Genomic DNA, 13,130 nt, shown 5'->3' with positions numbered 1-13,130 from the left:
GTCTGGAGCCAGAGCAGGAAACCTGAGCACTTCAAAGAGAATTTTCTGGAAGCTTCTCCCACATCAAAGAAGGCACCAAGTATAAATATTACACCTCAGACACAAACACTTCAGATCACTTCTAGACCTGAGGACTAGGTGGAATTCGGCTTCGTCAGACTCCTGCAAACTGACCAAAAAAATCTGCCACGCTACGCGGAGTTCAGCAAGTGGCAGATTGCATAAGGTCATGCCCCTGCTCTAATTTTTAGAGCTGGTGTTTGTCCCATGCGGGACAATCAGCATGAACGGCACCATGTGCAGCACAAAAGGGCGTAACTTTTTTGTGCCACTCGAATAGATGTTCTACTTGAGTGACAGCTTCATCAACACGCACAGAAGGTTTCTCAATGCAAGCTGTTGCGGCCATTCACGACCACCTGCATTGAGAAATATCACCGGGAGGTGGTCTGGAGTAAGATTCTCCTCACTCGCGCTCGCCAACTTAATGTTGTTAAGCGTGAGTGAGGAAAAAAGTCTGCTTCACGGTGCAGAGTTTTTCAAAACTACGTAGACTCCATGAGCGGAATTTCAGGCCCAGGCCAACTGTGGATACTGTCAGGAAGAAAGCCTGCCTCACTGTGAAGTCTGCCCTGCTGGCCTACTTTGCTGCCCAAGGACTGCTATTGCTGCACCAGGAATATTATACTGTAAGTGCCCCTTCTGTATCCAGTCTTCCTGTGTGTCCCAGCTCCATGATCTCCAAGGGTCAGTTAGCTGAACTCCTGTTCTCAAGCCACTGAGATAAACAAGCTTTTCTGCAATTCCTGTCTTCGACGCTAGACCATCATCACCTCAACAACTCTGCAAGCTTGATCCAGTGTAATGCTGGGCTCTGCAGCTCCACACAGCTCCGATGCAGGACTGCACATCACCTGGGCGGCTCTGCCAGCCCGGCCCAGCTTGATGCATCTCAACGCCGAAAACAGGCCCAGCTCAATGGAGTGTGGCACATCTCAAGACATGTCCTTGAAAGCCCCCACCAGGTCACTGGCATCGGCCTGGTGAGATGCACACCTACCTCAGCACTAATGCACCATTACACAAGTGTTCGCAAGCTCCAACAGCTTTCTTGACAATATTGCAGGACCTCACATCACAAGCTTTGGTTGACTGTCACTGATTTCGATGCACGATAATTCTTGGTGCAGGACCTAGCATTGCAAGCACATCAACTGTTTCTCGACACTGGCCAGTGAAACTCAAAGCAAGAACTTCACAGCGCTCCACAACCAGGATTTAAAATACTCTTGTTCAGCAAGCCTAACTGGGTTCCTGTAGCCGTCCTGCATTCCATTTTAGTCGACTTGATCTTATGACTTTGGACCGGTACCATGTGAACAGATAACTACAGTTAACGCTTTGCGCTTTCTGGTGCTACATTCACTGAAATCTTTAAAACTGCATATCTCTGATTATACTGATTGTATTTTTGTCATTCTGGTCTTGTTTTATTTATCAAACTTACTCTAAGTTTTTAATGTGGCGTAGATATTTTTTGTTTTGTGCTTCCACTTTATAACTGTTTGATGTGTTGCACAAATACTTTAAACATTGCATCTAAGTTAATACTGACTGCTCAGTGCTAAGCTACCAGATTGTCGAGCACAGGTTACTTTGGGCTTGGCTTGTGACTTCACCCTGACAAGGACTGCGGTCGCTCCTAGGATAGGGTTTCACCACCCTCAACCTCTAATCCATTTTCTTACAACCACCCGTCTCTGCTTATGCATAAAGGTTAAGATCAATCGGTTAAGAAGGTGGATGTATACAATTGGATCATCTGGATATTGGTTTGAAGACTTTTTTATTTTGCACTAACAGTACTTAATATTTAGGAAATGACAGAGTGAACTAGATAATAGATTTGTGTGAAAGCAAATCATGGACTTCTGATTTCTATCAAACAAATGTGAAGAGTGCCCACCCATGTGTTTTTTAATTACTCTGCTTTAATTTGCTTATTTGTCATATCAGCCTCAGGTTTGAACCGTAACTTGTGAGTCGTATTTAACAACAACCTGTCATTTGTACCAAATGTAAAAAAGGTTGTCAAGACTGCAAGTTCCAGCTCATCTCCTCTCTGTTGCATCCCAGCTGTCCTACTACTAGTTCACTGTGATGATTTGATTCTTGCTGCTGTTCTCACCTACCAAATATTATGAAAAGATCTATGGACAACTTCCAGTCAAAATGCTATGGGCCTCATTTATGAAAAGTGACTCATTGCTGCGTGAAAACAGCGATGCGTCACTTTTCACTGCGCCCTCCTTGCGACAGCAATGATGTGTCATATTTACAGTATGATGCATCATGGCGCAAGGAGTTACAGATACGTCAGTATTTCTGACGTATCTGTATGGCGCAAAAATTATGCATTGCTGGAGTGTGTCACAAAAGTGACGCAACTCCAGCAATGTGTTCTTTCACATGGGGCAAGCCCCATGTGAAAGGGCCTGCGTCAGTCTTACGCCTGCTGTGAGGCAGGAGTAAGAAATTGACGCATTTGCGTCCTACAAGTGGCGCAGTGAAATCTTATAGATTTCACGGCGTCACTTCTAGGACCTTTTCTTGCGTCAGAACGCCCCCCTGCATACATTATACCTGGCACAGGTATAATGTAACACAGGGGTTTACAAAGTGATGCATCTACCTAGATGCGTTACTTTGTAAATATGGTGCAACAAGGCACATTTTTTACGCTGCTGGTGCGTCACAAAAAGTGACGTACCGGCGGCGTAAAAGTGACGCACGGCCTCATACATGATGCCTTAGGTGAGCTCCAAAAGGTGCAGAGAACGGGGGCAACCGGATCCTGACTCTGAAATTGTTAAAACCACAGATAAAGCGCAGTGCTGAGCGGCCTCCATTCCACACAGGCTGTGAAGTACTGATCTGGTTCCAGATCAGCAGATAGGACAAAAGCACGTGTATTTACAGGAAAGATTCCCTGACTACTTTGCCCAACACTGCAGATGGGCATAAATGTGCCATGTAAGGGTTCAACTTGCAGCAGCTGCTCTGTGTGTATGATCCAGTACTTTGGTGTGAGAGATCGGAGAAATGAGTAAGGCGGTATAGGGGTTTAGAGATGTCTAGTGGATCAAGGTCAGGATATCAGCACTTTGATCTCTCTTCTTACTCCTGCCACTCGAGGTCTTTGCCTTTTTCTTGTGAAGGTGTGTGTAGTACGGTTGTATTCATTCCTAACCAAAATGGTTGTCTGATCAGTTTGTGTTGCCAAATCTTTGCTATCCAAGAGGATGTTTGACCTTTTTCCTTTCCCGTTCTCATATATAATGGAGCTTGAATCATAGAAGAATGCATCACCAGGCTTTCAATTCCCCTATTTATCATTGTGTTCTTTGTCCACATGGATACTTTTTGTCCATATGTTTTTCTCCTTTTTGTGCAGCTAATTTCCCTGTTGGATTCTGAAACCTGCAAGGTCATCCTAGGCTCTTTCTATACTTTGTTTCAGGATAGTTTTGGTGGTTTGCTTCCCAATTATTGTAAAGCTCATCATCTTGAATCAGTGATTTTCCATATTGCCAAGGAAAATTTAGTCTATCCTGTTTGGCTTTTCAGTCCTAACTGGGATTCTCTTAAGGAGACATGAAACAGCTGCTATTTGTATGCTAAGTGCAGGTTAACATAGGTAGGAGTTAAGAAGTCATTAAGGACACAAGAGAGGTATTCACTGTGCCCAGTCCTTAAACAAATACATGTTAAGTTATAACTCTCACACTTTTCTTGTGTATCTGGTCCGAACTGAAGTAAAAAGTCCAGTAAAGTTCTATGTGGCCTTGCAATTGACTGTCTAGCTAATCTGCCCAAAACAGATCATCTTCCCTCTGTCTTTGATACAAATGTGTTCGTTTGGTATCATTCCTCATTTAATGTCAAGCCTTTTGTAAGTATATCCCAATTCCCCTTCCAGATAAGTCTGAAAACTCAACCTTCACTGCAAAAATAATATAAAGAATGCATCTAACATTTTTAAGAATTCCCCACTAGTCTCATAGGAAATTGTCATGCTGAAATTTATGTACACCATAAATTCAAATCTCGTAAATGTTCTTGCTTAGGTCAACTTTGTGGCAGGATAGGGTCTGCTATACTAAGATGCTCAAATGGAATGCAGGCAATTGAAAAAGGCACATTAGTACATTAGGTTACATTTGGAACTGTAAGTAGTTCAATAAGAACATTAGAGGGGGAAGGTTACAATTTTACTGTCTTCTCACAGAAATATTTAGGGTCAATCATGATACTTCCACGATGAAGGCAGAGACATTTTCTAATAAATTAATCTGCCATGTTTCTTAGTTTTTTGAGGGAACACCAAGGGCCTAATTATGAGTTTGGCAGTCCATGAGACTGCCAAACTAGTGGTGGAGGTGCGTGGCGGTCAGGGACCACCACACCAGCGATCCAACTGCTCTATTACGAGTATGGTGGTCGGACCTCCAGAGAACCACCGCAACTGTCAGGGATCTGTGATGACGTAGTGGTCTTGTCGGTGCCATATGCTTGGTGGTGCCGCTGCATGCTTGGTGGTGCCGCTGCATGCTTGGTGGTGCCACTGCAGCCTTGCCAGGCATACTACAAGTTTCCTCACTGCCAGCAGTATCAGGGCAGATCTCGTGCCATGAAACTGCTGGAAGTGAGGAAACAAAGGGGGCCCTCAGGGCCCCCTCCTACTCCTTTTGGACTAGGTTGGTGGTATTATACTAGGTTTTGGTGCCACAACGGAATATCCACCTTACCTAATTCTAGCTCACTATTTTGTAGTTGTTAACGGTGCTACAAGGAGAAGAGAACCACACTTCCTCTTCTAGATTAGGCTAGAGCCACAAAATACTTGAAACTCCTTAGCACACGTTTATGTATTATACTTCAGGTTATACACATGTGTTTCCACCATACATCAGTCATGCAATCATTAATAATTGAGATCCTTGTTATTCAGGTTTGTCGATTGGTGTTGTTTTATTTCTAGAGACGTCACAGCCAACACGTGTTTCGTCGGTAGGGAATGTAACCCTCGACTTTCTCAAGGCTATTCTCCGAAATGTCTCTCTTTATTCGTTGAGGTGATAATTCCAACCCTCAAAGGGGTTCCGTTAGGGGACTTTTGCTCGTGATGTTCAGATCAACAAGTTGTAACCGGAGTATCGGTTTTCAGTTGAGCAGCTTTCGCTGCAGCCCTCGTGCTTCTAGTTCAGTCCCCGCTGCCGTTCCTTTGGTGCAGTCCCCTCCTACTCCTGTGCATGGAAATGCATGCAGGGGGACACATGTCGTTCTCACCTGTGTACATGCACCCCTGTTCCTGAACAGCATGGACTGCACAGTCCATGCCTTGTAGAAACATGCTTTGGCGGTTCTGTAGTGGTGCAATTCTAAGGCTCACATATGAGCCTTAAAACTGAACTGCTGTGGGGCTGCCACTCCAGATCACGAAATCACTCATAATCTCATGGATGGGTGGGTGGCAGTCCTGTTCGGCGGTTTGTGAGTGGGGCGATGGCCACTCCAGCTAAAATTGCATTTGGGCCCCAAGTACTCTTTATTATTTTTACACATTACATTTTTAATAGTGCCCTTGTCATTTACATAACAGTAATAGGCATTCATGTTTTCATTGGCCTATGGTGGGCAGACATTTTCCAATTCTGTCTCATCTAATCACAGTAGTGGCTCGTGGAGGGAGTGCTGCGTGGAGAGGGGCTGGGGAGGAGCAGGGTGGTGGGTAGTAAACTATGGAATACAACCGAACTGGGGTAAGTAAGCAAATAAATAAATAAAATGAGTTTCATAGCGCGCAGCATTGCCAAATGTGATGCAGCGTGCGCAACAATTCTTTATTTATTTATTTATTTGTTTGTTTGTTTACTTTCCTCTGTTTGGCCATATTCCATAGTTTACTACCCCCGCCCTTCTCCTTCCTGGCCTCCCTCGTCTACCCACCGCCCGCAGCACTCCCTCCACGAGCCTCTACTGTCTAATCGTAAATGTTATCCTATCACATGTCTCAAAATATCATCAAGCTACTTCCACATTTAAAACTTATATTAAACAGCACGTGACAGGAGACACCATGCATGATAACATCAGTGACGTACCCCACTTATTGCACATCTACTCACAACCTAGTAACAGAATAGTGAAAAAATCACTCCATTAAAAAATCCGGACACTTGCAAGAAATGTCACTTGTTTTCTCAACATTCACATACTTTCATAAGAATGCACAGGAGGGAGAGTGTTCAGGAACCAAGGCCATGTTGTATGTACAGGCAGGCCACACTGCGGCCCCCGGGGGAAAGCAGGTCGGCAGACTAGTCTTCCCCCGGGGTGTTCGCGCGAGGACACGGCAGGCGGAAGTTAGGTAAGGGGTTTAGGTCAGGGGTGGGAGGGGTTAGGTAGGAGGCTACTTATGGGGGAACAGGAGAGGAACAACTTTCTTTTCCTGTCCCCGGTGCCTCAGGGAAGAGTTAGGTTTTTGTGAGCTTAGGCGGAGTGTGAATCTAGGTAGGTGGTGTTTGAATTAGTGTGGGGTTCGTCGTTTTGGTGTCCCAGGACGACGAGTAGGCCAGTTTGTACGGCGCAATTAGGCGGAGTGTGATTTAGTGATTTATTACTTTTATCGGAGCGGGAGCTCCGGGCGGCAAGCGAAGGGTGCCAAACGTCACGCATCTCGCGGACGTTCCGTGCAAGTGCCAATCCTCACGCATCTCGCGGAGGGTAATTTGACGATTTTTGCAATGGCTGTCTCTGACGCTGAGGCGGTGAGGGCTGCATTACTTGTGCTTGGCCGGGCTGGGAGGGCAGATCTCCTCCAGCCCGGTGTCCTGGACCAGGCTTGGGTCGGCATGACCCGCCCGACCAGGCCTGCGTCAGCAGGGGTGGAAGCTGTGGTGGCTGCATGTAAGGATGAGCCTGCTGGGTCGAGGGAGGGGGGCCCAGGAAGAGGAGGGCCAGGAAGGTGCAGGAGCCCCCCAAGAAGGGAGGGAGGAGATCGAGTCTCCCTGCTAAGGTCGGGGCAGGGGGGGAGGTGGTCCCGGAGGAGGATGGGGGGGCCGTGGGTGGGGGGCCGGAGGGCCCCGAGCTGGGTTCTGAGGAGCACGTGCAGGGACAGGCCCCACTGGCGTCTCAGGCCAGACTGTCCAGGAGCTTGAGCCAGTTGGCGGGGTATGGGGAGAGTAGTGATGGCAGTGGGGGGGAGGACTCTGATGAGTGGGAGGTGGCGGCTGGGGATGATTTCGCCCTCTTGCTGTCGGGGGAGGAATCTGGGGGGGGAGGCTAGTTTCACTGCTGTTGAGCAGCCGGTCGACCTGTCTAGGGGCCGGAAGGGGGTGGTGAAGTCCCAGGGTTCCAAGGGCAAAGGCCCCGTCAAGGCACAGCAGCGGGGAGGGGCAGGGCAGGGGGCGAGTGGTGCTGCGGCACCCTTGCCCGGGAATGGGGGCCCGGGGGGGCCTGGGCAGTCATTGATGTTTGACCGGTGGGCCCAGATGACTGAGGAGGAGAGGGCGAGGGACCAGCGGCGTGTCATTGAAGAGTATGAGAGGGAGTGGCAGCGCCTATGTGCCGCCAGGGAGGAGAAGGCGGGAGGGGTGCCCATGGGTGATGGGGCCCAGGCACCAGGGCGAGGCAGGTCGTCGGCCGGTGGCCGAGGTAGGGGGGCCCCTGGGGCGCAAGGACAGTGGGTCTGGGTGGAGAATGCAGGGACTGCCTTGACGGATCAGAGACCTGGTGGCACCGGGGCCTCCCCGAGCGCATACGGCTTGGGGGGGGGGGATCAGGCCAGCAGGGTCAGCTGGCAGAGGCCGGGGTGGGCCGGCGGGGCGCAAAACGGCCTCCAAACGCCGGGACGAAGATGGAGGGGGGTCCGCCGCGGCCTGCCCTCCACCGAGGGAGCGGGCACCGACCATGTTGGAGTGTGAATTTACGCCTGGTGTGAAAGGGAAGGGTGCTAAGAGAGTCGTGACTGAGGTGGTGCCGCTGGATGTTCAGGATGAATGGTTGGATTATGAGGATGATGAGGATGAGTTGGAAGAGGGTGAGTTGCGTGAGCCTGGACGTGTGTGCAAGGGTAAGGGGGCAGCTACCAAGGTTGGTGCTTCTCAAGAGGCACGGGATGGCGCCAGTCGGGCCAGCAGAGGGATGTCGAGGCCGGCGGACGCACGGCAACAGGAGCGGGAGGCTCCTGCAACTTTGTCAGGTGAGGGCTCTTGGTGGGACGCCTGGTTGGATGGGGGGAACGGGGGAAGGAAGAAGCCCTGCCGGTCGGTGGGGGTGGGGGATGGGTCTGTGCGGGCAGGAGCCCAAGGGGGTGTGGAGCCTGTGAAGGCGGTTGGGGGCAAGCAGGTCGCGACGGCCAGCGCGCAGACGGACAAGGTGGAAGACCTGGAAGGGAAGGAGGAGGGTGCGAGTGGGGTGGAGAAACTGAGAAAGAAGTTGCCGTACATGGGGCTGTGGATGCCCCTGGGGTCTCATTTGTCGGAGAAGACTAAGGCAAGGATTTGGAGGCACGAGTATGTGGATGTGTTCAAGCTTTTGCACAGGGAGATTCAGTCGAAGGAGGGGTCTAAGGAGGAGGAATGGGAATTGACCAGGCGGCCGAGGGTGCCGGTTACTATGGAGAATTGGACATCTGCCTTTCTGATTTACACGAGTATATATTGTGAGAAGCATGGGGATCGGGCTATCGCATTGTTTAAATATATGGACGTGATAAGGAAGGCGCAGCTTCATTTTGGGGGTTTCGCCTGGTTGAGCTATGACGAGGAGTTTAGGGCTAGGGTCAGTGTTAACCCTGATAAGCCATGGGGGGATGTGGATCAAGAGCTTTGGATCCAGTGGATGTCCTCGACGCAGGCGGCGGCTTCTACTCATACGGCCAGCGGTCTTCCAGTCACGTATCGGTCCTTTCAGCCGCGTCCCGCCCAATCTGGGGCGGGTAACCAGGGTACCCCAAGTGGACATGGGAGCCAGCCTGTGTGGTCTGACTCAGTGGGACAGCAATACAAGCCGGTCGCTTCGGGGGCATGCTGGGGGTTTAACAAGGGTTTCTGCAACCGCCCCTCTTGTAAATTCAAGCATGAGTGTTCTAAGTGTGGGGGGCGCCAGCCGGTCACACAGTGCCTCACCTTGGCTACGCCGTCAGAGCAGTGGAAATTTGCCAAGGGTAGAGGGCAGCCTGGGCCGAAGGGCCCGTACTCCGGTTAAGGTGGAGGCCATGGGTCCATGGCTCTCCCGGTACCCTGATAGGGAGGCAGCGTTGCGTTTGTACTGGGGGTTTGTGGAAGGTTTTCAGATTGGCTATCAGGGGCCCAGGGAGAGGCGTTCGGCTGAGAATTTGCGGTCTGCTAAGGAGTTGCCGGGGGTAGTGGCGCGTAAATTGGAGAAAGAGGTTTCGGAGGGCAGGATTGCAGGTCCGTTCTCGGAGTGGCCATTGTCGGATCTCATCGTGTCACCGTTGGGGGTTGTGCCCAAGAAGGAGCAAGGGGAGTACCGGTTGATCCATCACTTGTCCTGGCCGGAAGGTGGGTCGGTGAATGATTTCATTGCCGAGGAGGACTCGAGGGTGTTGTACGCTTCAGTGGACGATGCCATTGGGTTGGTGCGGTCCTGTGGGAGGGGGGCGGAGATGGCCAAGTGTGACATCAAGTCGGCCTTTCGGCTTCTTCACATTCATCCGGCGGATTTTCCTCTTTTGGGTATGCAGTTTGATGGGGCCATTTTTGTGGACATGGTGCTGCCGATGAGCTGTGCGATTTCCTGTGCGCTCTTTGAGACCTTTAGCTCCTTTTTGCAGTGGGCCTTTGTGGACCACAGTGGGCACCGGCTGGTGTCCCACTATTTGGATGATTTTCTGTTTGTGGGATCTGGAAGTTCGGGCGACTGTGGTCAGGCTCTGCAGCAGTTTCAGTTGTTGGCTCGGGATTTTGGGGTGCCTTTGGCACCGGAGAAGACGGAAGGGCCCAGTTGTTGTCTGACGTTCCTCGGAATTTAATTGGATTCGGTGGCCTGGCAGGCACGCTTACCGGTGGCGAAGGTGGCTGAGATGCAGGATGCTTTGAAGGGTGTGATTGTGGTTCAGAAGTTGGAGTTGAGGTCTGTGCAGCGCTTGCTGGGTTTGTTGAACTTTGCCTGCAGAGTGGTGAGGGCGGGGAGGACTTTTTGTAGGCGGCTCGGCATGGCCATGTCGGGCGTGGCCCTCCCACATCACAGGGTCAGGATTACGCTGGGGGTCCGGTCGGACTTGCGAGTGTGGCTGGTCTTTCTTGAGGATTTCAATGGCGTGTCTTTGGATTCTGTGCGGGACAGGATGGTGTGGCAGGTTCAGCTTTACTCGGATGCAGCGGGGGTGGCTGGTTTCAGAATTTTCTGGGACGGTCGCTGGTGCGCGGAAAGGTGGCCGGATCATTGGCTGGGGGTAGGAGCATTGCTTTCCTGGAGTTCTTTCCCTTGTTGGTGGCGTTGCTGGTGTGGGGCCCGGAGTTCAAGAACAGGTCTGTGTTGTTCCACGTGGACAATATGACGGTGGTGGACTTGGTCAACAATCAGAGAGCGAGGGATCTGAGGGTGCTGCGCTTGCTGCGGAGTTTCATGCTGCTATGTCTGCGTTACAATGTGCTGTTTCGCGCGCAACATGTGCCTGGCGCAAGTAACGACATTTCGGATGCGTTATCTCGTTCGCAGTGGCTGCGCTTCAGGGAGCTGGCGCCGGGAGCGGAGGCTTGCAAGACCAAGGTGCCGGAGGGTATCTGGGCATGGGGGGAGTGAGAGTGGTGGGTCTGGTGGAAAGGTCGCTGGCGGAGTCTACCAGGCGGGCGTACAGATTGGCTTGGAGTGAGTTTGGGACGTTTGTGGGCCTGGGGACAGGGGTGCTGTGTTTGCCAAAGGAAGAGTGCGAAAGGCGGGTTGTGCATTTTGTGTTGGATTGCATGGATAAGGGGCTGCCGCAGACAACGATTGCTGGCAAATTGGCAGGTTTGTCTTTCTACTGCATGGTGTATTTGGGTTTTGATCCGGCTAGTTCGGATCTGCGGAGTCGAATGTTGAAGGGTTGGGGGAGGGTGCGGGCTGAGTTGGGGGGCGGGGAGTTGCACAGAGAGGCGGTCACGTTTGACTTATTGAAGTTGGTTTCGCGGGAATTGTTTTTTTTGTTGCTACGACGGGGGGGAGGTGGCGCTTTTTCGCCTATGCATGATCTGGATGTTTTTTGGAGCGTTTCGGGTGTCAGAGCTGCTGGGGGCATGGGGGGCGCCGGGTAGGCTGTTTGCTGATGTGCGGGTGGACGGGCTCCGTCTCGGCATTTGGTTGGGGTGGTCCAAGACTGACCAGGTGGGTCGGGGTAAAGGGGTGTGGTTGTCAGTGAGTGGGTGCGCAGGTGTGTGTCCGGTGCGAGAGTGGCTGAGCTTTGGACAGAGGGTGCAGCGGACGGAAGGGGAGATCTTTGTGCATGTGTCGCGGAAGCGTTTGACGTCGGGTCAGTTGTTTGCAGTGCTACGGATGGCTTTGAGGAGGCTGGGTAGGGACCCGGCTCAGTTTGGCATGCATTCCTTTCGGATTGGGGCGGCTACGGCGGCGGCGGGTTTGGGTTGGTCATGGGAGGAGATCAGAAGGATTGGCCCCTGAGGTCGCGGTGCTGTGAGCGCTTTGTGCGCAAGTGAGGGCGGTGGCCCAACACTTGGACGGCAACGCTGCTTGGCGTAGTTTCTTGTCATGCCTTGGTACTAATATCTTTTTCTTCGTAGGTTGTGTTCGTGGACCGGGGGCCAAGACGGTCACTTGGGTCGTGGGGCACTCTTTTGTGCATTGGGCTTCGAAGTATGCTGACAGGCAGGTGTACAGTCGTAGCCTGGGCCTGAGGAGCAGCCATCATGAAGTGCAATGGTGGGGTAAGAGCGGAATGAGATGGGGTGAACTGTTACCATGGCTGACAAAGAAAGTGTCGCAGCTGGGCTGCCCGGATATGATCATCATCCACCTGGGGGAAAATGACTTAGTGAAGCAATCGGGGGTGTCACTGTTGCACTTGATGCAGAGGGACTTGGAGGTCATGAAGAACAATCTGGCTGGCGCCTGCATTGTATGGACTGAGTTTGTACCCAGGAGGATTTGGAGGGGTGCACTTAAGCCTGCGGCTGTGGAAAGGGCCCGCAGGAAACTGAATAGGGCTATGAGACTCTTTTGCGCGGATCGGGGAATTAAAGTGCTGGCTCATGTCGGGCTCCAGCTGGAACAACCTCTTCTTTTCAGGGACGACGGCGTGCACCTTTCTCACATGGGAAATGCATTTTACCTCATGGAGCTGCGAGACTTGATTAGTTGTCTGTGGAACGAGTCAATTTGGTGTAGGCGAGTCTGAGATCGAAAGGTGCACGCTTGGTGGGGCAGGTAACCGCCCTCCGGGGGTTCCCTGGGTGGCGGGAACTGGGAGGGGTGGGGAGTCCATGACGGGCAGAATCACCCTTACAGGGAGGGGGTTACAGGCGCAGGATGGGAGAGAGTAGTAGACGGGAGTGCGATGGATGGAAATGACCGAGGAGTCGGAAAGTGGAAAGGGGAAGTGAATGGGATGCAAAGAGGTTGTGGTGTGATTTGGGAATGGATGGTGGAGCATGTGAGTGGATGACGGTTGAAAGGCAGGATGTTGGGAGGATTGTTAAAGTTGATAATGTTATGTTTTGTAAGCTGTCATGCCTGTCCTAATAAATGGCCTTTTACGCAAACTGATGCGTGGAGTGGTTATTGCGCGAAAAGTGTGCACTGTGTTGCCAACCACCTGCCATTTTGTGATGTTACCTGTATTCTTTTATGCTACTTTACAAAATGGCCAAACAGTGAGGGTAGAAAAATGACTTATTTAGTAATTAGGTAGGTTGCCAGTTGAGAGATCCGTGCAATTGGCCATGAACATAGAGGTAGGAGCCTGCAAGAAACGACATATCTCGATCCCTGAGTTTGCATTCACAAACAGAAACAAGCATTTGCAATGCAATAGGTCTCGCATTAGGAAAGTTGGAGCTATTGGTCTTGTAAATGACAATTTTTTTATTTATGTGTTGTTTTTGAAAATA

At 51.2% G+C, this 13,130-nt stretch overlaps 1 protein-coding gene across 1 annotated transcript; it reads left to right on the top strand.

Moving 5' to 3' along the window:
• Positions 1-7,971: 7,971 nt before the first annotated feature.
• On the top strand, positions 7,972-12,418 carry LOC147728341 (uncharacterized). Its single transcript, XM_086963271.1, has 2 exons — positions 7,972-8,263; positions 11,805-12,418. The coding sequence occupies exons 1-2, from the start codon at positions 7,972-7,974 to the stop codon at positions 12,416-12,418; spliced, it is 906 nt and encodes a 301-aa protein (XP_086819397.1).
• The last annotated feature ends 712 nt before the right edge of the window (positions 12,419-13,130 follow it).

This window comes from Lissotriton vulgaris, chromosome 3_1, assembly GCF_964263255.1.
Source record: "Lissotriton vulgaris chromosome 3_1, aLisVul1.2, whole genome shotgun sequence".
NCBI classification, from domain to species: domain Eukaryota; kingdom Metazoa; phylum Chordata; class Amphibia; order Caudata; family Salamandridae; genus Lissotriton; species Lissotriton vulgaris.
Note: the sequence above shows the minus strand (reverse complement) of the source record. Positions and strands in the feature narration are given on the sequence as shown.